This window comes from Nothobranchius furzeri, chromosome 17, assembly GCF_043380555.1.
Source record: "Nothobranchius furzeri strain GRZ-AD chromosome 17, NfurGRZ-RIMD1, whole genome shotgun sequence".
NCBI classification, from domain to species: domain Eukaryota; kingdom Metazoa; phylum Chordata; class Actinopteri; order Cyprinodontiformes; family Nothobranchiidae; genus Nothobranchius; species Nothobranchius furzeri.
Window position 1 is genome coordinate 49,757,546 of NC_091757.1, and position 25,911 is coordinate 49,783,456.

Consider the following 25,911-nt stretch of genomic DNA (forward strand, 5'->3'; position numbering starts at 1 on the left):
CACTCAAACACTAACCGTTAGGCTGTCACATTACTATGACCTCTTTCTCTGTCCTCACCAGTAACGGCTTCATCCTGCATTATGTGGTTTTACGCCATTACTACTCAGGCAAGACCATTACCCTCTTTGCAGGAAATGCACATGAATATGTTTGGGAATAGGGTTGTCACGGTATGAAAATTTAACCTCACGGTTATTGTGACCAAAATTATCACGGTTTTCGGTATTATCGCGGTATTTTTTAAACGGTGTTGCATATGTTCAGAAAGCATTGATAGTCCTGTTCTACACAAACTGAAATAGTTTTGAAAAGGTTTAACAGTGTTTATTAAACCTAAAATAACACAAAGCCTTAGCAAAAGTGCAACTTTTCACTAGTAAAGGAACAAATAGCTTATTTTTCTGGAACATGTTACAGTAGTCAGTGCAGGTTTAAATGATACAAATCCAAACATTCAAAACATAAACAATATGTAAACAAATCAAAGAAACACCACTTGTTTTCTCATATACTTGTTTTCTTCATTATCAAAATGAAAATCTAAAACTCCAGTCCACACTTGACTTGAGCACTGTACAAGTCAACCTTAAAAAATATGTATTTAAAATAAATAGCCACTTTAAACAAATTACTAAAATAACTACTACACTATGTAATCAAATCCAAATGTTCAAGTATAAATGGCATTGAATAAGTAAACAAATCAATGACAAGGAACTAATTGTATATTTCTCTTCATCATCAACAAATAAGATGCTTCATCCAGCAACAGGGTGTCCGTGACACGGTTTAAATGCTGGCAGAGGACGCTGCGGCTGCAGTATATAGTGACTCGTTGCATTCTCCCTCAACCAGAAGTCCTCGCGTCATGCATTTAAGCTAAAATGCTAATGTTATCTTACCTTGCACTGGCTGTAGAGACGTGGGTGATGGTCACGCAGATGTGCCATTAGATTCGAAGTGTTGCTGCCTTTTGCAGACACTTGTTTCCTGCATGTTCTGCAAACGGGATAGCAGTCTTCTATTAACTGTCCCTCAGCGTTTTTCAGAAATCCAAAATATGCCCATACTTCCGATTTAGTCTTCTTTGAGGGCTGTTGGATGTCCTGGGCGCTGCCGTCTCCTCCTTCGGCCATTATTTCAGATTCAAAGTTTTGGTGCCGTTGCAAATTAAAAAGTGCGTGTGCGCGCCGCGGGAACTTCAGCTGAAGCGACGGTGGCTGGTAAGGGTCATCGCGCCGAAACCGCGGCCACGGTAAACCCACCGAGATAATATAGTTTTTTAAAAACTGGACGGTTATTTTTATTGTCAACTTTTTTACCGGGGTTTACCGCTATACCGGTTACCGTGACAACCCTATTTGGGAATCAAACGTTTTCTCTCTGTTTTTAAAATTCAACTGTAATTGATTCAACGTGGAGCTATTTGATTTGGAATCTGGTTTGAAAAAAAACAGTGTTTGATATTTTCTTTGTCAGAGGTCATTTTTATTTATTTTGCTTTCAGATTACGTGATCCTTTGTGTTAGCCTAGCAATCTAGACAGACTAGGTGATGCAAAATAATTTTGCTTTGCAGATTGGTCTAGCCACGCTCCACAGGTTTGGTAGGCTCATCAGCGCTCTGTCAGTTTGGTGGGCGGGCTTTTACTGCGAATGAGCGAAACAAAGATGGCGATAGCCCGTTTGTAAGGGCTTTGGCATCACCTTTGGACTATTTAGGCTTAGGCTTTTTTTTTTGTCTAGTGCGGACAGAGGTACTAAAGTCATTTATTTCGGATGTATTTTCATCTTCTTTGACAGTTTATGGCAAACTGCCCTGTTGACTCACATCTGTAGCTGTGAGTACATCCCATTGTCTGTTGTTCATTAGCATGTGGAGACAATTGTATAGATCAGGGATTCCCAAAGTGTGATGCGCGCACCCCCGGGGGTGCGCGAGCTGCCGCTACGGGGTGCGCGAGGTTAAAAGTGTAATGGCTGCGGAGCTCAGAGAAGTCTGTCATATGTCACCATTAGCGTAGAAACTCATTTGTGGGTGGGCCAAAGAAAAAGTAAGTGGGCACAATAAATGTAATTGAAAACAAGTATATTTTTGCGCGCGTGTGTGTGTGTGTCCTCCACATGTGCCCTATAGCTTCATAATAACAATGCGCCGAGCTTCAGCACTCTGGCCTGCGCACGCCGATATGTTCCGTATTTGATCATTTTTAACGGTGTTGGATGAATCTGAAGGTGGCGAGTCATTCTGGCAGATTGTAATTAACACCTGTCTCATTAGTTTAAATAGCGCCAATAACGAGACGCGGTGACTTGAGCGGCTCATGGAGCTGTGCCGTGCGCGCGCACACACACACACACACACACACACACACACATACACACAGAGATTCAATAAGCGCGCACGCTGCTTTAACTCCAGCGCGCCGTCAGACTGAAGGCAGAAATGAAAGCTGCCTCCTCCGTGATAAAAACTTTTAAGAGGTTTTATAACAGCATTTTTCATTCAAGGTCAAATTAAGATATTAGCTTCTATTTTGGGATGACGTTTTAAAGTCGGGTCCACTCCAGCCAGTGACTCCTCATGAACCTGACCACAACTCCTTACTGCAGCATATTTGTTATTCCAGTCCGCGTGGCAGCGGATCGCAGATTCAGCCACACCAAAACAGCAATAAGTCGGTCTGAGGCAAAAGTGAACCTCATGGCTTTTCCATCTTTTCCCGTATTTGATTACGCACAAGTAGGTGATCAGCTCAGGTTTACGCAGAGCAGAAGGAAGGAGAGCGCTCTGCACACACAGGTTAAACGTTTCTACTTTAAGAAAACCATTAAATTGCATTGTTTATGTTCTACCTGGGCACTCTAAATATTTATTTAAAATGAAATCAAAAGAAATTGTAATGGTATCGAATGTTTATTAATTACTATTTAAAAAAATGAAAGTGATGGGGAAAAAGGTCGATCATATTTTTAACCCTGTCTGTTTAGCTTGACGTCTGATATATATATATATATATATATATATATATATATATATATATTGGGGGGGGGGGGGTGCGTCGACATGGTCGGGACATAGAAGGGGGTGCGCGGCTAAATAAGTTTGGGAACCGCTGGTATAGATAATCGTAGATTCCACCTCACAACTAAACTCTGTCTATGGGTTGTGGCCTGACTATTTATTCACATATATTGGACTGCTTGCCAGACTACATTATTGTCTGACCCAAATTTAGAATTTCTATAAGTAAAACTGATTGTTTAAATGCTTAAGGTTAGAAATCTGTCAGGTGCTTTGAGAAGCTGGACTTTCTTGCTTGATGCTGCGCTCCCTGCATAACTTCAGAAAGTTTAAATATAAAAAAAATTGAAGAGCAATTCACAGTAAAATCAATTATTTTTAAAATACGATCAGTCATTTTGAGTTTAACAGGTAGTCTAAATGTGAAAATAGGCTTCTACCCCTATTTCCTGCATTAGCCGCCGATAGAAAATGAAAGGGGAAGCACTCAAAATCATTGAAAATTAGCATCCATGGTAGGGCTGGGCAATAAATCGAAAATTTATCGTCCTCAAAATTTCGGACTAAACGATATAACCTTTCCCATGTCAATAAATTCAGTAATAAAAAAAATGGAAAAGCGTGTGTAGGTTGGCGACGTTCATGTCCCTGTGAGAAGCTGTACTACCTCGAGTCACATGACAACGTGTCTCAATGTAATAGAAATGACAACCCCATCAAGTGGACAACTTTTTTTTGTGTATACATGTAGTTATCATCCATTTATTGTTATTGAGGTGAACTCCTCAATATACCATGATATTTACACTCACCTAGAGGATTATTAGGAACACCATACTAATACGGTGTTTGACCCCCTTTGGCCTTCAGAACTGCCTTAATTCGACGTGGCGTTGATTCAACAAGGAGCTGAAAGCATTCTTTAGAAATGTTGGCCCATGTTGATAGGATGGCATCTTGCAGTTGATGGAGATTTGTGGGATGCACATCCAGGGCACGTAGCTCCCGTTCCACCACATTCCAAAGATGCTCTATTGGGTTGAGATCTGGTGACTGCGGGGGCCGTTGTAGTACAGTGAACTCATTGTCATGTTCAAGAAAATAATTTGAAATGCTTGGAGCTTTATGACATGGTGCATTACCCTGCTGGAAGTAGCCATCAGAGGATGGGTACATGGTGGTCATGAAGGGATGGACATGGTCAGAAACAATGTTCAGGTAGCCCGTGGCATTTAAAGCATGCCCATTTGGCACTAAGAGGGCCTAAAGTGTGCCACGAAAACATCCCCCACACCATTGCACCACCACCACCAGCCTGCACAGTGGTAACAAGACATGATGGATCCATGTTCTCATTCTGTCTGCGCCAAATTCTGACTCTACCATTTGAATGCCTCAACAGAGATTGAGACTCATCAGACCAGGCAACATTTTTCCAGTCTTCAACTGTCCAGTTTTGGTGAGCTCGTGCAAACTGTAGCCTCTTTTTCCTATTTGTAGTGGCGATGAGTGGTACCCGGTGGGGTCTTCTGCTGTTGCAGCCCATCCGCCTCAAGGTTGTGCGTGTTGTGGCTTCACAAATGCTTTGCTGCGTTTCTCGGTTGTAACGAGTGGTTGTTTCAGTCAAAGTTGCTCTACTATCAGCTTGAATCAGTCGGTCTATTCTCCTCTGACCTCTAGCATCAACAAGGCATTTTCACCCACAGGACTGCTGCATACTGGATGTTTTTTCCCTTTTCACACCATTCTTTGTAAACCCTAGAAATGGTTGTGGGTGAAAATCCCAGTAACTGAGCAGATTGTGAAATACTCACCCGTCTGTGCCCGTCTGGCACCAACAACCATGCCACGCTCAAAATTGCTTAAGTCGCCTTTCTTTCTCATTCTGACATTCAGTTTGGTGTTCAGGAGATTGTCTTGACCAGGACCACACCCCTGAATGCATTGAAACAACTGTCATGTGATTGGTTGATTAACTTGAACAGGTTTTCCTAATAATCCTTTAGGTGAGTGTATTTTAGGCCATATCGCCCAGCTCTAATTCATGGACTCACCCATTTTGGCTCGCTGATTTAGTGTCTAGGTGAGAGCGTAGTACCATGTCCCAATACAAGCGGCTGAAATGAGCTTCCTCCGTAGGGTGGCCGGGCTCAGCCTTAGAGATAGGGTGAGGAGCTCGGACATTTGGGAGGGACTCGGAGTAGAACCGCTGCTCCTCCGGATCGAAAGGAGTCAGTTGAGGTGGTTTGGGCATCTGGTCAGGATGCCTCCTGGACGCCTCCCTGGGGAGGTGTTTCGGGCATGTCCTGCCGGCAGGAGGCCCCCGGGTCGACCCAGGACACGCTGGAGAGGTTACATCTCCAATCTGGTCCGGGATGCCTTGGGGTCCTGCCGGAGGAGCTGGTGGAGGTGGCCGGGTAGAGGACGGTCTGGAGCTCCCTAGTTGGGATGCTGCCCCCACGACCCGGACCCGGACCCGGATAAGCGGAGGAAGACGACGACGAGAGAGCGTAGTATGTTTTGGCTATTAGAAGCTAATCGTTAGCAATAGCAACTCCACAGCATTGCAGAAGTCATTCAGGCTTTTGCTGTTTCTGGAGATAAAACATCAACATTGCAAAGTGAACAGTCTGTGGTAAAGTCACGTTGCTGTTATCCAATTAAACACGAGATGTCCCAAAAGAGGGATTTTAGGCTACATTCACACTGCAGGCCTTGATGCTCAATTCCGATTTTTTTGAGTAAATCATATTTTTTTGTGTGGCTGTTCACACTGTGACTGAAATGCAACATCAAACTCTCTTCAGTGTGAATGCTCCGCAGCACCAAAGGGACCCGCATGCGCAGAAGACAAGAAGTCACACTTGGTGAAGCCAAAACCAGGAGCGGCTGTTTTCTGATGTAGTCCTGATAAAACTATCAGTGAAAACTTTCACACCTGTTAATTCTTCTGTTTTGGGCTGGAAACTGTTTTAAAAACTGTAAACAATTTTACTCCTTGCTCTCATCGCCTCCCTGAGTTATTATTTACCGAAAATGCTCCGGTATTAATTCATTCACAGAGAATCCCCCTCTCACAGAGACCCAGATCACATTTAAAAAAATCGGATCCGTGCGTTCAGACAGTCAAATCAGATATGGCTCTCATGTGGGGACAAAGGCAGATTTAATGCGCTTTTGCCTGCAGTATGAACGTAGCCTTAGACTCCAAATCCTGCCGTGTTCATTTCACCTCCCCTCTGGCTCACTTCTAGTTCCTGAAACTGGAGTGCCAGAACTTTTTTCCAACTTTGATTGACTCACAAGGCATTCATTCCAATTAGAGACTATTGCAAACTATTGACAAAAAAAAAAACAAGTGAACTTGGTCTTTAAGTAGTGGTTTTATGTTGACGTAAAGTATTCTCACTGACACAGCTTGATCAAGTAGTCACACTCTTACTCTGCTACTCTTGTTAGACCTAAGCTGTGCTTCTGAACCTTTTTGCTGCTTATTGCTTTTTTATTATTTTGTTTAATATCTTCATTAATCAGAATAAATATCTGAGTTAAGAACTAGCAGTTTAAAGAAAATTAGTTTGTTTTGAATATTTTATAACATGAAGCTCTTTGTTTATTTGTCTCTTGCCTTATCTTTTTTACCCTAATTTTGAATTCTGTTTACTGGGAGAATTATAAATCACCTGCGATAGACTGGAAACCTGCTCAGGGTGTACCCTGCCTGTTTACTCAGAGATTGCTGGAGATAGGCCTCCAATGGACGATGGTGGCACAGGAGTTAAGTGCTCACCCTGTACTCAGAAGTTTGCAGGTTCGAGCCCCGCTCAGTTTGTCACTGTCGTTTTGTCCTTGGGCAAGACACTTAATCCGCTTTTCCTGCTGGTGGTGTTGGGAGGGACCGGTGGCGCCTGTGCTCGGCAGCCTCGCCTCTTTCAGTGTGCCTCAGGGCTGCCGTGGCTACATCGTAGGTCATCCTCACCAGCGTGTGAATATGTGTGTAAATGGTGAATGGCTGATTGCCTTTGGGAGTTCTCGGACTCTAGAAGGCGCTATATCAAATACAGGCCATTTGCCATTTGTGACGGGCTGTTAAAACGCAAGCAGAGCTTCGCGCCGCTGCGATCGGAGCTGGGTCACCTGGTCGCTTACGTGAGCTCATGCTCTGAGATCACGGTTGAAGATCCGCGAGACATTAGCTACATGCCAACCCAAAGCTAACAAAGATTTTCAGGCACTTTTAGCAATGAAAATGCAGTTGAGTAACTCCAAAGTGAAGCAGCATCAACTCAAAGAACTATGACATTTCTGCGGTCTCCCTCAGAGACCTCCACAGGCGACCAGCACGGCTACAGTCTCGCGTGGAAGCCAGCTGGCCCCTGGAGAAGGGAGCAGGAGGCCGCCTGTGTCTAGTCAACTCGTGCATTCAAAAAAAATCTGAAGTCATGCAATAATTAAGTAAATAATTCAAAAGTACCTCAGTGGAATCCCCCTAAAAAACTTTTAACGGGCGTTTGTGTAGGAAATCATGTGCCCAGTACTGAATCAATTAAGAATACGACAACATCAAGAACTTTCACCCTAGCCCACACAATTACTCTGGTGTACACACAACTGTGCAGCTTAGACTATCAGGGCAGCTGATTCTGTTTGTTCCAGCTATTGATCCATTCATATCTAAATGTCAGGCTGCATATTGTCATATTTGCTGGGGGCTGTGTTGTGCGTGTTTTATACATTGTCTCTGTGGATTATGCAGTGCTCAGGTCTGCGGTTGGATCGATAAACTGAAAGGCTTTGTGTGTGTATGTGTGAGTGTGTGTGCACGCGCGTGCGTGCATGTGTGTTTGGGTGCTTGTGCGTGCCGACCTGCACCAACACACCCAGTTTGCGGATGATAGATGCGTATCATGTTGGCCCCTTTGTCATCTCAACATATATCGTCAAAGACTGTTGCTGTTTAATTGTTGTTGTTTTTTCTTTTCAGATAGAAAGAATACAAAGAGAGAGCTATAGTAGAGAAACACTCTAAATAAAGGCCAAATACACAATAAAACACCGCCTCGCTTTCTTCACCTTGTTTCATTTTAAAAAAAAGTGATTGATCAATAATGTCGATGGTTCATTGAGTGGGCTGGTGAGCAGGACGAGACCTTGTCAAGACATGGGTTTGGAAGCTTTTGTTTGAGTGTGACAGCCTGCTGCTGGCATTTGTGTGACAAAGAGAAACAGAAGTGAATGATTGTTTCAGATGGAATTTGCAGAGACATTGCTTTTTAGGATTTGCACAAAATACAGAGAGTTTTTCTGCATCTCTTTCTCTCTTTGATTTTTCAACCTCTCTTCTAGGAACATGAGCACAACCTTTTTAGACTTTGGAGATCACTGGTGTGTGACCACGACTGGTTCAAACTAATTAAACAATGTATTGGTAGTAAATTACAGTCATTAGTTGTTAGAAGGAATCACGCAGACCTTTGATACCCATGTGACTTTCAGGATGGTCCAGTGCATTCGGTTTGATTACATTGAGCTGTTTACCTAAAATACTTCCCTGGTTTCAGACTCATCAGTTCAAACCAAGCCTGGATAGATCTTTCTGTTTTTGGGTACTGTTTTATGCTTACCGTTGACAGGAAATGTTACTGTTTTCATTCGTGCAATCTAACTTGAAAAACCTTTTTGTAGTCTTAATTTTTTTTTAAGTCAGCCTTTTTAACAAACTGTTGCATATCAAAGGGAGAGACTAGGCAGTGTTGGCTTGCTTTTAGCACCCCCTAGAGTCTTATTTAGTACAGCCAAAGCCAAACCTCTCCTTAGTGCGCGTCCGTCTTTTTAATACCTCGATCTAACAGCTGAATACTGTTATTGGTTTGTATCAGTGTCAGAAAGTAAAAATGGAACTACGTACATTGGTATATCGGTAAAAATACAAAGATTGAACATCCTTACTTTTTTTTTTACTTCTGCCTGAAGTAAAGTGGGTAAGTAGTTCATGAGCATGAGAGATGGGCCATTTCTTTCTTTCTTTCTTTGTTTTTGTTTGTTTGTTTGTTGGTTTCTTTCTTTCTTTTTTCTTTCTTACTTTCTTTTTTGTTTGTTTGTTTGCTTCTTTCTTTCTTTGTTTCTTTCTTTTTTGTTTGTTTGTTTGTTTGTTTGTTTCTATCTTTGTTTGTTTCTTTCTTTCTTTTTTGTTTGTTTCTTTCTTTCTTTGTTTGTTTCTTTCTTTCCTTTGTTTTTTCTTTCTTTCTTTTTTGTTTGTTTGTTTCTTTATTCCTTTTTCTTTCTTTCTTTCTTTCTTTCTTTCTTTCTTTCTTTCTTTCTTTCTTTCTTTCTTTCTTTCTTTCTTTCTTTCTTTAGTTCTTTCTTTCTTTGTTTATTTGTTTCTTTCTTTGTTTTTTTCTTTTTTTCTTTCTCTCTGTTATTATTTTCAATGCATTTAATTTTTCCTGTTTCTTAGCGGGTAAACATTCATCATGCAACTCTTTAATAAACTGAAGATATTCAGCTCAGTCTCGTTTCCCAGAGAACTTATCTGACACAGATATGTGTCTTTCAGTTGTAGCTATCTTATCCCTGGTTGTGTTTATACGTGCATGTTGGGTGGTTTTAGGCCTCTGCACAGCATGGAGTTATCCTTTCAGTCGTTAGCATAATGATTTATGTCACTGTGTGTTGTGCAGGAGACCCATTTAGAATTTTTTATTTATATGACATGACAATTGTAGAACAAACAAAATACCTCAAATAGCAGCCAGTGTGGTTGCAGAATATGTGCAATTGTTTTGTTTTGATTATGCTTTGAGTGCTAGCTTGGCTTTTTGCATGGGTTCCACCTATTTGTCTATGAACCCCTGGTCAAGGGCCATAAAGCACCATCATCTGTTAGTCACTGTATCATTTAGAAACAGAATTATCAACATAGTCCGTCACACAAAGAGCACAGTGTGGCACAGAAACAACTAGGTTGGTGAAAAGCAGCTGTCAAATATATCAGGTTGAATGGGCACTATGGTTGAGGGCGGAAAGGAGTAAAAGGAGAGGATTTGAGGGTAAAGGTTAAATATATTTGGTGCCATCAAGAAGTGAGGGGCAGGTAGATAAAAGGTTACAACAACCTTGTATTGATTAAGTCAGAAGAAATGTGAGACTGAGTCATATGAGGTCATCAAAGGGTCAAGAAGTGGAGATTACAAACTCTAGAAAATAAACAGAGGATGGGGTTCAAAAATAATCTATCAAAACATTTCAGTAAAAAAGGGACTTTATTGCAAAAATATAATTGAATATCCAGTAGCAACACACTCCTGGCATAAAATGAGTCATTTGTTGCACATATATAGGTGAATAAAACGGGTCTTGTCTCCTTTTTGAAATTAGCATTTTTTGATTTATCTCTCTCCTTCTTTGTTATACATGCCCACACTCCACAGATTCACAGATGTATGTTTGTCCTCCAGCTTACAGTATTCAGGTTGAATGAAGGGTTTATGGTGATAACCATAATTAGACACCCCCACATTGCCCAGACACAGGCATTTGTTCACTGTATCCTCAAAGGCGCACGCAGGAGCTTTAATTACAGTCATCAGAAGGCAGACCTGTTAAACAGGGTGATGTCGTGGTATTTGGCTGATGTGAATGTGACAGGTCCTTACTGGACACATATTAAAACAGATGGGCTTTGATGGGGTGCAGAAATAGAAATTAATTTGCCCATGTAGGTGTGATTATAGATTTGTCCTTCTTTGGTGTTGATGTGTTTATTTTCTAAGCTTCCTCTTGCATGTCTAAAAAGCTTGGAAATGAAAAGATTGAAGAGTGGGCTGTTGGCATTTTGCTTGATTTGATCACAAATGACGCATGAAATTAAAAGACACCACTAATTTTTAATTTAGAGCGTCTCATTCAATAGTAACACCCACTTTTTGTCTTCAGACTCCCTGCACAAAATGCATAATAGGCAGAATGTGTTGATTCATTCCTATTCATTCTAGACATGATATGCTTGTTCAGAGAAATAACCCATATGCATCATACAGAGTATGCCTGCTGCTCTGAAAATGTCCTTTTGTCAGCATGTTCAGGTTGACAGCTTGAATATAAGATGATAATCGACCTCAAATGTTCAAAGTCGTGCAGATGGAGAAGGTATAGATATGTAGTGGCATTTTTTTATCATTTCTTTTTACCATAGACTCAAGTGTGAGCTTTGAAGTACACTGCAAATTAGAATGACTCACTAAATTAAACAATTTCAAACACAAATGGCTCGATAACAAGGTCCTGGGTGTGTGTGTGTGTCCTATATACGTATGCGAATATGTAGTCAAGCCACGACCCATAGACAGAGCTCCGTCATGGGGTGGAGTCTACGGTTGTCTTTCAAACAGTCACAGTCTAAATTGTCCAAAGTTGATGCCAGTGCTGTTTGAAATGAGCGCCGTTCCTCAGCCAACACCATCATTGCTGTTTAGCTCCATCACAGCTCAGCTGTCATTGTAAAATAAAAATGAAATAAACTAAGTCCACCAAATCTCTCAAACATAGAGCGCTGTGATTGGTCCGCCCTGCACTTAGCCAAGCCAATCGTAGCCCTGCTGAGGCAACAACGAAGCACAGCTAGAACAACCTGCAGAAGCAAACTTGTTGCTACTTCCATGGTTTGCCTTGATGTCTAGGCTACAAAATGCCTTTTAGTAATCTAAAATGTAAATTTTGGTGTAGATAATAAATGTTTGTTTTCTTGCACTGAACACATCCTGTGTTGGAAGCGCACAAGTGGTGCTGTTTCCATTTGTTTTACGATTGAACTTCACAGCAGCGTTCAGCAGACAGGACAGCTGAGACTGTGAATGATGAGGCACTCTGTTGCCTTCTGGATTTGAAACCACTTTCCAGTAAGTGAGAGAAAAGTTTTCCTTGCACAAAACCGTGGGGTGATCATTCGCTGAAGCGGCAGAGGGAGAGCTGTTACTGGAAAGTCGATCTGACTGCAAACGGTCAGACAAGTGATAAATTGACTGTCCATAAAATCCAGTGTGTACATTTTTTTTGCTGGCCATTTATTTTGATTAATTCATAATTGCCGTGATGTCTTGGATGTTTCTGTGGGGTTTATACCAAGGGTATTTAATCCTGGTCCTTTAAGGCCACTATACTGAAGTATACTGTATTTTTTTCCTGCTCTAAAACCCTTGATTCTATGGTGGACTTACCTGTTCATCATGCCACCAAAACCCTGTAGGAACCAGATAATCACCCACTGAAAAAACAAAACTTTAACATCTTTGAGGTTCAAGGTCAGTTACCGTGTTTTACTGTTTTTTATTTTTATTTTTTAGTTTATTTGGATACAATGATCATTTGTTAAATGGCCTGTATTTGTACAGCACCTTCTTAGGGTTCTACAACCCCCCAAGGTACTTCACAATACATTCATCCACCCATTCACACACACTGGTGGGGATGAGCTACGATGTAGCCACAGCCGCCCTGAGGCAAACTGACAAAGGTGAGGCCTGCTGAAGACAGGCACCACCGGTCCCTCCGACCACCACCAGCAGGCAAGGCGGGTTAAGTGTCTTGTCCAAGGACACAACAGCAGCATTCTCTGGTGTGAGCCGGGATCGAACCTTCAGATTACTGGACAACCCACTCTATCTCCTGAGTTACTGCTGCCCCCTAATCCATATCACGTATAGAGTTTTTATTATTACATTGTTCATATGATAAAGAAACAATGCTTTTAAATCAAGTATCAACATGAGACTAAATGGTCTGTATTAAAACTGATTTAACTGAAACATGAATAAATGTTTTAACTTGAAGTGCCCTCTGCGAATGGAGCTTGGATTCATAAGGAGCAAACTCAACCACCCTAAAAAATATTATTGTTTTTATTAGCTTCGAACGGGCTATGAATGTATACATTTGGAATGTAGTGGCTTAAAACGGTCAAACTACTAATGTATTATACTTTTGGTATTGTTTGTTTCAAATTGTATTTATTTATTTATGGGTGGAGGGTGGAAAGATTAATAACAAAATCCTGTGGGTGTGTCCGTTGTTCTTTCTCTACAATCTGCACAATCTCTTTGTCTCTTTCCGGAGTATTTCTCAAAATCCGATGGCACCATCTAGTGGCTGACAAGCATATCACACAACGAATTTCTCCTTCAGTTATTTTAAGATGGCAACTTCACGTTTCTTGTTCATTTATGTCCTTCTGTAGCTGAAAAACAGCTAAAACATGTTGTTTTACAAGTATTATTCTCATGTCATGTTGTTTTCTTATATATTTTTATTTTAGAGACTTACTTGTCCGTGAAAAGTTCATAAACTCTGCATCAGCTGAGGTATTCCATAAATTTGATGCATTTAAGCGGTAGTCTAACACTATTGGTTAGTTCTCCTGCAGGGCAGGGGGCGTGCTTGGCAAAAAGAGAAAGATGTATTGGTTGCATTTTATCACAGCGCATTATAAGATAATCACTTTTACGGATGTCAGAAAAAGCATACATAAATTCTGAAAGGGGAAAACTCCGGAGAGATACTTTAATGGGGGATTTTTGTGCGCATGCGCTAGTGGCTGTGTGATAAAAACACACTGCCATCAATAGGCAAGCACACTTTCAAGAAAATCTTTATCAAACCCCCCACAGGCCGCACAATCAACCACACAGCAAGAATGATCCATCTGCTTTGCTAAATCCTCCTCCAAATATGCAAAACAGTCCAATTATTGGCAAAATATGCCGTTTCTCGCCGTACAATCTTGCGATGCAATGTGAGAAACATAAACCTTGACGTCAATAAAAACAAATCTTACAGATGCCAAAGTTGATGCTAACAAAATGCCTTTTCTGGCAGTGGAAAATAAGGAATGACCGTGGTAAACTAAATTTACATATAAATCCCATCAAGTTTCCTTTGGATGTCAAGCGAACACCATAAATTTGCTAGAACTTTCTTTGAACCAACTCCTCCAGCAGTGACAGGTGGATGGAGGTCTTTGCATGACCTAACCAGTGTCTGTCTGTGTCACGGTCACTCGATGAAATACATCCAGGACCGGTGTGTTCAGTGTCACGATGTTGCAGAGCTGTCTTAGTTCAATCCATGTGCTTTCAGGCTTTGTGGAAAGCTTACTTATGTTGACATTGGGTGATTGGATTCGTCCCAGACCGCAGAGTTGATTTTTAGGTGATCTTCTGACTTTAGAGAATACGATTTGTGCTGAAATTAAGCTTTAGTTGAGCTGGTCAGAGATGTTGGAAGAATCTCCCTTGTGGCCTTAAGGGAATGATGCTCAGGTGACTCCTGCCCACCTGCTATCATCACACTGAGTTGTTAACAAGACTGTGGAGGTTTCATGAGAAGTTGTCAAGATTGTGAGTTGTGTGTGTTTGTGTGGGCATGCATGAGAGAGTCTGAGAAACTGTATTGAACCGTTTGATCCCTGGAGGAGACACATGTAGTGCTACAAATCTGCCCCTTCACTAATTAGTTTAAAACATCTGTCCAGATGGATGCTTGCAGAAGGTCATTTTGGGAAAGTAGAATAATTTGCCCTTAGTAGAGCTTGCGTATTATTAAACACCACGGGCTAATACATATTTTCATTATTTTAACCCCTGAGCTGCATCCACAAATGAACTCTTTCTTCTGTGGAATTTAAACAATGCTGCACATTTGATGAAATAGCATTCAAGTACAATCTTTTTTCCTCTTTAGGTTTCTTTTTGCTGCACCTATTTTTACCCAGTTACTGAGTCATGAAAATATTCGTTATGACGTTTGGAATTAAACCTGTGAACCTCTCTTACAGCTGGGAAATCATCAGCTGGCCTTTGCATTTAATTTTGATGGACAATAGCAACTGACTAGTTTGAGTCATAGAGTAGTTTTATATATAAATGTAGTGCCAGTTACTTTTATTCATGAGAAATTAATTGGTGTGTTACCAAAACACATTTTTAGAATACAAAGCTTTATGTAGGGAACTGGCTGCTGAACTTTGTGGCTAGCCCTCTAGTCCACAGCAGACTGGTGGAGAATTTTGGTTAGCAGAGAAAACTCTTAGTTTATAGACTGCGATGGAGCAGATTTTAATATAAAGGAAAGCATGTGAGAAGAAGTTAAAGAAAGAAGAAAAAGAAGTGGTGAGAAGCTCAGTCATCCGGGAGGGGCTCGGAGTAGACCTGCTGTTCCTCCACATCAAGAGGAGCCAGTTAAGGTGGCTCGGGCATCTGGTAAGGATGCCCCCTGGATGCCTCCCTGGTGAGGTTTTCCAGGCACGTCCAACTGGGAGAAGGCCTAAAGGAAGACCCAGGACACACTGGAGAGACTATGTCTCACGGCTGGTCAGGGAACGCCTTAGGTTTCCCTCGGAAGAGCTGGTCCAAGTGACTGGGGAGAGGGGAGTATGGACCTTAGGCAGCTTAGGCTGCTGCTCCCGTGACCCGACCCTGGATAAGCGTCCGGAGGTGGAATGATGGAAGAAATATGGCTCTTTTTTTATGCAATAAGAAGAAACTCACAGAATGAATACACAAAAGAAGGAATACATTTGTAAATGAAATACTACCCAAAGATCAGTGAGGTGAATAAAGGTCAGGTGAGGTGAGGTGTGGTTGGTCATTAAGGGTGTTTCCAAACTGACAAGTTGCTTCCAGCTTGGTGGGAAGCAATGAGGTGTGTCTATTGGCTGCACAAATACATGTTTCGGTACACTGTGGTCAAAGCTCTACCAAATAACAAGATTAAATTTGCATTGAATTTTGTTCAGTGCACATAAAAACATTCTTGCCCTGCAAGCTCAAACACTTTATTTGTTCTCCCCTAACATCACTGAGATTTGGGACACTGCTAACCCTTACCCCGGGTTTTCCACGGGAGCCGTCAGCAGCACGTTACTGCAGCAGCACGTCTTGCTCGCGTAAGCTGCTGCTTGGCCCTTCCCACGAGACGTGAAGCAGCAGGGGAGCAGCTGTCACCGACTGAGCACGAAGTCACCCGAGTGACTTCGTCAGTAAACACAACAACAAGCAGGAGAAAACTACAACATGGTTTGTGTTTTATGTTCTGTCTGTTTTATAATCGCCAATACGGACCTGAAAAACAAAGGAGACCGCTAGCTAGGTGATAACTTCTCACGGGGACGCACAGTTAGTAACCTTTTTTAAAAGTAAAGCAACCGGAAGGCAGTACGTTCTTTATTTTGAAAATCTCGGGAGCTTCTCTCCATTTTCGCGTCCGATTTCCTGTCTTTCCTTTCCCAAAAATGTCGAACTTGACCCGTTTCAGAGGCGTCGCGCGTAGAAAATAGAACTGGCGCGTAAAGGCCGCGACATGCTGCTCCTGAGACACGGCCGACTCGCGCTGCTGACGGCTGCTGACAGCTCCCGTGGAAAGCCAGGGTTAGTGTGAACTTCTACAAAGTCCTAATGAACAAAAAGGATAAAAGAAATAAAATACAAACCAGGGAGCTGGATTTAATTTTATTTCCCTTGCATGTCTCAGAGTATAAAATACAATAAAGGGACAGAAAATAAACTCATATCTAATCCCACACAAAGAGTAAGTACAGGTGCAGGGCAAAGTAAATCCTTACAAGAGAGAAAGACTGAGGAAAATGTTTTTGCTTTTCCATCACTTTTCCTTCTAGACTTAATCCTTGTCACAGTGTTTTACAGCCACCCACTATGTTATAATGATGAAGTTTTATGGAGACTGTGTGGAAGATTAATCCACTATTAACTATGCTCTGCCACCCTCTCTAGATGTTGCCTTTTGTTTACGGCTAAAAAGTGTTTTATGACATACTGCGCTCTAGTCACCAAGACAATTATACCTAATGAAATACGAGTGGCACTGTATTTTTACACTGGGATGGGAGGAGGCAAGAGTCAGTGCACAAAAGAAGTCTGAGTGAGAAGTGAGCAATTAAAGGGAAAAGGGTGGGAGGAAAGGTGCGGAAGCATGAGAGAACCAAAATTAGGAAATGACAAAATAACGACGGGTGAATTAGGCAAGAACCAGAAGTGAGTGGAAGTCAAAAGCAGGATGATAGTGAAATGATTGTTGTTGAAATGTGTTAGGGTTAAGGAAGTAATACAAAGAGTAGATAATGAAAACAAACTGTTTGGTTTAAAGGGCGAAAACCAGATCCTGTGATTTATTTTTTTTTGTTCTTTGAAGATATTTTTTTAATTCAATTCAATTCAAAACTACTTTATTAATCCCAGAGGGAAATTGATTGCTGTAGTAGCTCAGCATAATAATAATAATCAAGTCATCAAAGAGTTGTTGGCTATTACAATGGCTGTTGGCAGGAAGGATCTCCAGTAGCGGTCAGTGTTGCAGCCAAACTGAAGAAGCCTCTGACTGAAGACACTCTTCCGTTGTCGGACAGTCTTGTGAAGAGAGTGCTCAGGGTTGTCCATCATTTTCTTGATTCTCTGGAGAATCCTTCTTTCTCCTCCAGCGGTTCCGAAACTGCCAAAACTCTGGCTGAGTCATTGAAAGGGCTTGGAGTTCCTCCGTCTTGTTGGCTAGTGATCTCACGTCGCCCATTATGGTCGATGGAAGAGATGGTTTGAAATTTCTCTCTCTGTCTCCGTTTTGCTCCCGCTCTGCACCCACGCTTCTTGCATTTTAGTTCATTTGGGATTTGTGGCTTCAGTTGAGGTATTATTTCAGCCTTTCCGATGCTAATCAGCTGCTCCCGATTGTAAACCAGACTGTTGCCATGGTTACGCATCATAACAAATGCTCAAAAAGTGAGAAAAGCTAAAAAATAGCAGTAAACATCCTCCAAGTTTCACAGCACCAGAAACAGAAAAGTAAAGTGTCCAAAAAATACAGTTTCCTTGAGAAACTAGAAGAAAAAATACCCAAGAAAAGGCAAAACTTACATATAGTCAACAGAGCTACTCCAACATGCAGCCGCCCAGAGCAGCGCAGTTCCAGAAAAAAAAAAGAGCATAATCACTGTTTTTTATTTGATATATTTCAAAATATGATTGGTCACTTTGAGTTTCACATGCAGGCTAATCGTGAACGTAGTTTTCTACCCCTATTTCCTGCATTAGGCTCTGAAAGAAAATAGATGGGGAAACGCCCTGTCAGAAGAAGGCAGCCAGATCTATGACACATTGTAAATTTGCGTTCAAGAGCTCGCCCATCTTGGTTCGTGACGAGGAAGGCTGTTGCTGGTTTAGCATCCAGGAGAGAGCAGAGCACGTCTCTGCTAGTAGAAGCTAACCATTAGCATCAGCAACTTAACTCCTTCAGGCTTGTGTTATTGTGGAGATAAAACACCACTGGTATAGGACGAATGGAGGCAGTGGAAGAGTTGTGTTGCTGTTAGCCAATCAGAGGCGAGTTTTTCGTATATCATGGATATTGTAGCGGTGAGGATTAGCTACATCTATTAAACGATCAGGAAGACATGATATTCCATATGGATATGAATTATCAATCTGATTGGTCTTTGAATGTTTGATTTAATATTGCTTTACGTTCTTTGACTATTCAGGGAACCCACACTTCATATTAATTCAGACAGATTTGAGTATATAGTTATAAAAATTAGTTTAATTCTGTTTTTCTAAACTAATGATTACACATGACAAAGTATGAATGAAATGATGGTTGTACAAGATAACAAATAAAGAATGAAATGGTGGAATGTTAGATGTTTGTAGCAAAACCTTGTAAGTATCTGAGAGATCTTGGGATGTCTGGGTTGTAAAATCAGTTTGCCAGTATGGTTTGATAAGCTAGAGGTTATTCGTAAAACCATCCGACACCATTGTGCAGAGTCTGCGTTACTCTTTTGTGACAGTTGCTCATCGGCGGTCTGGAGGGAAGGCAGCCAGAGTGGTGATTTACCAGACGTCGTAGTTCCCTTTGAGTTCAGATTTCTAATCCGGCCATGAGATGCAACTAGGGTTTGCAGGTTAGACGTTCCACGTCTGAGGTGTTGTAGAGTCTGATCACTCGCAAGCGTTGCAGAGCGACTGTGGCCTTGGTCAAAAGAGAGAACAGTTCCAAATGCTTGCTCAACCGTTGGGCCTAATTGGGACGCTGACGAAGAACTGACTAGATCAGCTTTATTGTTGACAAATTTAAACAAATCAGAATTTGACAGGTTTAAAGGCATTACTAAAGACCTCAGAGGATCACTCCTTCACTCAGATACTCAGAGGTTAACTCTTAGTGTGAAGTGAAAATGTTATGTGGAGCAAAATGTTATACATTAATAATAATATTATGGTATTGTTGTGTTCATACGGATTAATTACCAGAATCAACAATTCCTGATCTGGTGTAATTTAAACATCTTTGGTGTGTTCTTGCAGTGTTTAGTTTCAAATTCCATCTTTCAGTTCTTTTTAAAACACAGAAAAGGTTTAATTGTTGGGGTGACGGTGGCACAGGAGTTAAGTGCTCGCCCCGTAATCGGAAGGTTGCAGGTTCGAGCCCCGCTCAGTCTGTCGCTGTCGTTGTGTCCTCGGGCAAGACACTTAACCCACGTTGCCTGCTGGTGGTGGTCGGAGGGACCGGTGGCGCCAGTGCTCGGCAGCCTCGCCTCTGTCAGTGTGCCCCAGGGCAGCTGTGGCTACATCGTAGCTCATCACCACCAGTGTGTGAATGTGTGTGTGAATGGGTGAATGACTGATTGTGTTGTAAAGCACCTTGGGGGGTTCCAGGACTCTAGAAGGCGCTATATCAAATACAGGCCATTTACCATTTAATTACCTGCAGCGTTTGGTTTGCGGCTGCAAACATCACCAGCCTGATGATGTTTGCAGCCGCAAACCAAACGTTGCAGGTAATTAAACCTTTTCTGTGTTTTAAAAAAGAACTGAAAGATGGTGTAGTTTAAGATCTGAAATGAGTCATTGCAGGAAAAGTATTCATTTTAACCCACAATGTAAAATATGGGACATGTTATTCAAACACTTTGGATTTAAACATATTGTTCATTCAAACAAATATGATTATATGAAGTTTTGAAGTCATTTATGTGAAGAAAGATGAGCTTTATTCAGAGAGTAAAAGATAAGGAGTCCTGCATCTTGCAGCCCTGAGGATTGGTGACGCATGCAGGATGCTAAGAATATTGGCTCAAGTTCATTTCTTTATTAGGCACCACAGTGTTAGATTGACCTGCAAGTTAAAAGTCAGCTTCTGGTCATTTTTGATGAAATACTTGGCCTTTTGGTACGCTAAAATATTATAAGCGAGACTGTAAATCCTGCCATTTTCTGCTCTTTTTCCTCTGGCTTACTTCTTCTTCCTGAAACAAGAACACCAGAGCTTTTTTTCCCCACAGATCCACTCACAAGGTTTTCATTCATACCAGCGACCGCAGCTAATCTAATGAAATAATGAGCGAATGAAAGCTTACATAATGCTAATTATTAGCAAACCTAAAAGATTTTTTTTTATTCTCTGTGAAAAAAATGGAGCTTTGGTTTGAACTGTTTATATTTTCCTGTGAATGAAATTCAAACAGCAGCAGCAGAGCGTGCGCTCTAAAGTTTGCCTAATCGGTGTTAAATGAGAAAACCTTTAAAGTTGAGATGTAAGCAAGACTTGCAGTATTTGCATGTGTGTGAAAATAATTTTGATTGATACCGTGAAGCCTTTTTATGTGTTTTTTCTACATAACATATATTTTTAAGCCTCATGTATTTCCATATACTTATTTTTACTTTATATTACCACTTTAGATGCAGTGACTCATGTAGTCAAAAATGTGGGCATCTGAATGCAACCAGAAATTGCTAGAAACACTTATGTATTTCTTTGAAATGATCGTATTTTTTAACACTTATAAATGTCTGCAGTGCATCCACTGATTCTTGTGTCTTTGTATTTTTAGGTTGTGGAGACAAACCTGGTTGCCTTCGATTGTCACTGGATCCTGATTAATGAGGTGAGAGCCATGAAAATGATTTATAGATGAGCCAGCGGATATGCATTTGGTTCGCCTTATTGTTTCAATCATCTGAAGAATATTTATGACTTCAGATTCAGAAGCCTTCCTATTTCCATCATCTGAGATGTTTTGTGAAAGGAGGAGTTTTAAAATTTAACTGCACTCTGAATCTGTTTTCCACATGTTTATCCAAAAGACACAGGTGTCTTCATGCATGACAGTTTTGTGCCACAAAAACTACAGAGATCCACCTTTTAATGTCCTCAAAATTTTGATGTTGACAACAAAGTCCCCGCCCTGTGCAGGGGCGTGACCAGAGCAAAATGGCTGGCCCCCTCAGGTGCCACCCCAAAAACTGAGGCAGTAGAACGTCTAGAACATAAAATCAATAAAAACATGACATCTAAAGCATGTAAACAAGAAAATGTGAAATGTTAGATGACATTACTTGTTTATTTTTATTTTATTTTAATTTTTGCATTATTATTTTTGTTTTTGCTGGATTTTTTTGGTCTGATTGTATTACTTAGTTTTGGCTTATGCCACTGATAGTCTCATTGCTTTGGTGTTTTAAAGGAGGACTCCCTGAGAACGAGATGATGCATCTCAAGGGGTTTTATCCTCTAGAAATATAAGTAAATAAACACATTTGGAAGTTTAATTTTTCTTTTATATTTTAGTATTTTCAGCATTAAACTGAGCTTGATTCATGCTCCAAAACCTTTCTGAAATTCATATAATGAGACCATTGCATTAAAATAACAAACCTGGCCAGACATTTAATTTCTGATTGATGTTATTTCATTTATAGTTTTCTTTTTTTTTTTCAATGATATTTGGTTTTAAATCTCACCCATTTCTGGTGTTAGCTGAAATATATTTAAATATTTACAAGTTAAGAAAAAAAAAAGCACAAAAATACTGGCCTGGAAATCCAAAGTGCACCCTCCTCTCTTTTCTAAAACAATGCTGACTTACAATGTCAGACAAAAGTTCCAATCTTACAATAGTAAGTGTGTGCATTTATTCAAGGAAAATGTTCTTAAATATTTATTCATTTGTTGATAAAAGTGCACCATTAGTTTTGTGCTAGCCAATTTGAATATGATGAATGCTTTGTGATTTTGTACAAAAAATATATTTATTCAAAGTTAGGAGTCGTTTACATTTGCCACCCTTTGTCCAAATTCGTGCCTCTACCTGGCCACCCCCAAATTTATTTTCTAGACACGCCACTGGTGTTGTGCTGTTGGTGGTGGTTGGAAGGACTGGTGCCTTGCTCCTGTCAGTTTCCCCTGATTCTGGCATTCTGTAGAACTCAGATGACCATTGACAACCTATTTAACTTTTTTTTATATCATACAAAAGAACCAGTAAAAACTAGCATGTAATTTCAACAGAATGTAAAGTTATCATGAAGTTTTAATGCAGTATTGTGGGAAAATCCCATCTTTAAATATCTAACAACCTGCATGACCTTGAGCTTCTGAAGCTGGTGATTCCATTTTAAATTGTACTTTACACATGGACTAAATAGGGCAAAGGTCAAGGAGAAGACTGTTTCAGACCTGATTAAGTTCTGCTTTAAATTCCATTGATAAGCTACAGAATAAATAGGATGGGTTTTCTTTGTGGGGCCTTTGGGTGACGACCTGTTGATTCTGGACTCTGATTTTTCATGCTGCTGTTTCCACCAACTCTGCCTTTCTCGAGATCTCGTATTACATTTTCTCATTCATCTTTTGTCTTCCTTCTCATTTTGTTATTTAAATGTTTCCATTTTCCCCATTTTTATCACATTTTTAATACGTTTTTATTTTGATTGTTTGTCCTTGTGAATAACCTTGTGATTTTTGTCTTAAGAGGTGCTATATACTTCTTTAGGAAGTGTAAAATTTATTAATTAATATTAACCCTTAGTATTAGTTTGATTATCGATGGTAATCAAGGATGTTTTCATCAAACTTGCATGAAAAACAGAACATGGTGGAAATGTTGGATTCGTTCATTTTGACAGCAATCTGAGTCAAACATCGAACAGTACAAATGAATAATTAGTAGTCCTCAAATGATGACAGAGAAAGAGACGCTGAAATTGATAAAACTACAAACTTCACAAAAAGAAATAAGCTTTTGTAGAAATTGTATTTAAAAATTAATCCAAATAAATAATCAAAGTTGTCAAAGGGCCAAAGACCATCATAATGGCAATAATTCAACACTTAAACATTCTGAAATGGTTTTGTAGCCTAGAATATTTTATCATATCTAACTGCAAACGCTACGACTTCATTTAAGTTTGTAACTGAAAGATAATGTGGAATTCAAATCCTGAAACTCTGGGGTGCTTCTAATTGTGGATTTTCTTTATGTCATGTTATTTTTCTCACTCATGTGGAACAGTATACGGATTATGAATAAATTATTCACAGGTGGCACAAGCAACAACAGACACTGGAAGAAAATCAGAATTAATCCCAAGTGCATTTCTTAATCAGGATAATTATTTATTCCCAAAAACCTTTGGAGATATTCCCTAAAAACAAAACAACAACATGCCATCACGAACCTGAGAGATCATGAACACTAATACATTTCTACATTTTTATTGTCAGCGACATTGAGAGACTCACCAAACTTTTACTCTGGAAAACTTAATTCAGAAAAAATTCAGAATATGTCCAGATGTTTCAGTCGGCTGCTGTTTCCATCTTCAACTCCTGTTGTTACGTCACCGCCTGTTACTCTAAAAATACTCAACAGTCTTTTTATATTCAGTGTGATATTCAATAATGCTGTTAGAACAAGTTTTAGATTTTTATTTTTTTTTTTGCATATTTGAGAGAAGAGAGAGTTTGCACCAGCATTGTTGAAATTCACCCCTAAGCACTTAAATAATAAACCCTTGATAATAAGTTTCATTTCCCGATAAGCGCTAATCCCTGTAGAGATTGAAGTAAAAGACAAGTCTTTGGCTCTGCTTTTCAGTGAACATAGCCAACTTATCAAAATAAATAAATAATCGGGGATAAATCTGTAGAAAACAACCATCCTTTAACGGTTATTGGCTGCACATACAGAGAATTATGCCTCTTAACTGTCCTCCATCTGCTAATTGAAATAGATGGTGCAGTATTATGTTCATTTATATGCAAGTCCAGAGACTTTACTGCTCACTGAAAACAGAAAATGTATGTGGTCTGCACTTTCCAGTCTAAATGTCTCTGTACACTTCATTTGATAAATGACAATGTCAAGCAGCTCACAAAGACGTCTATCCGTACTCGACTGCAAGCTCCAGCTGTCAAATCAGCTGTGCTTCTCGCCCTGTCAGGCTGCTGGTGTAGGCCAGCATATTCTTCCATATCGTAATGCAAGAATAAATTTCCTGAAAAATTAATGCATCTTTGCACATCCTTTGCAGTAACTTGTGCTTTTAGTATCTATTGTTTATGTGTGACAAAAAAAAAATGTTTAATAGAAAAATATAAAAAGCATTGTTTAGAGCAAATTAAAGAATGTTTGCAATCAATTAAACTATTAACTAAACGTGTAGGCTGGTTAGGTTGAAATTACAATGAACAAAACTGAATCAAATTATTTTTCTCTTCGTTTTTGTACTTTACATGTCCTGCAGTTTTTGACTTTGATTTTCAGCAGAAGTTTTGGTTTGTCCTTCAGTCTTGAGTAACATGTGTGAAGCTAATTAGTTTTAGGGGGGTAAAGGAACATGGTTATGGGCTCGACACACGGGAGGCGACATCGCCTCTCCTCCATTCATTTTCAATGAGACATGTGCGACAAAGCGATAATCGCGGGTCTCCCTCCTACTAAGCGAAACGCGAAAAATGTGCGTGTGAAATTTTGCACTCGTGCACGTGTCGTTCACAGACGACCCAGCGACGCGATCACAGAAAGTTGAAACATTTTCAACTTTTCATCGCTGTCGCTCGGACGAGGACCAATCAACGGCGGTTTCATTCACTGACCAATGAGCGGACATGATGCTCCGTACACCTCCGAGTAAACATGGAGGAGTTGATTATTATTATGTTTTATAGTAAAATCAGAAGTAAGATTTCACATAACTCTAGCAGCACCTTGTGAAACATCATCTCTACCACTTTTTTAACTCTGAACCGCTTAAATAACCTTAATTCCCTCCAACCTGACACAGCCAATCACAACAACGGAAGTTTCGATTTCGCCACAAAACAGAACGCATAGACGGCTTTGCCGCTGGCCGCTGCCGTGGATCGCCTCCCGTCTGTCAGGTAATAAAAGCGACGGCGACAAATTTCGCTGATCGCGGTTGTTTGTCGCCTCCCGTGTGTCAAGCCCATTATGCAGAGTTTATAGGTCTAGTCCATGTCTATTAGGAGTATAACAATACATCAATTATGTAGTCATTGTTCCAAAAAGCTAAAATCTATTAAGTGATTATCAAATCCAATTTAATTTTTATGTTTATTTATTTGGCATCCAAAGTGACGTAAATTAGTTAAACTATCAGGCATTTTGTGATCTGTGGGGGAACCCGGAATACCCAGAGGAAACCCACGTATGCCTGGGGAGAACATGATGCTCCACGCAGAAAGGCCGCAGCCGAGTTTTGAACCTGCAACCTCCTTGCTGCGAGGCAACAGTGCTAACCACTACGCCACCATGCAGCCCCATTTTTAAAATGTCTTTATTTTGAAGTTTCACTGACATGCCATTTCCCACCTGCTCCTGCACATCACCAAGACAGAACTGAGCCGGAAGGTGAAGTTCTCGATTTACTGATTGATCTACGTCCCTACCCTTATCTATGGTCACGAGCTTTGGGAAGTGACCAGAAGAGCAAGATAGCGGATACAAGCGGTCAAAATTAGTTATCTCCACTGGGTGGCTGGGCTCTCCCTTACTGACAAGGTGAGAAGCTCTGTCCTCTGGG

At 40.5% G+C, this 25,911-nt stretch overlaps 1 protein-coding gene across 4 annotated transcripts in view; it reads left to right on the forward strand.

Annotated features, from left to right (window-relative positions):
* Window positions 1-25,911, forward strand: part of grid2 (glutamate receptor, ionotropic, delta 2) — an 812,001-nt gene that overhangs the window by 517,161 nt on the left and 268,929 nt on the right. For all 4 annotated transcript variants that reach the window (XM_070546132.1, XM_070546133.1, XM_070546131.1 and 1 more), the window contains one exon: window positions 20,919-20,972. In XM_070546132.1, the coding sequence (XP_070402233.1) occupies window positions 20,919-20,972 (54 nt within the window). The remainder of the gene's footprint in view (window positions 1-20,918; window positions 20,973-25,911) is intronic.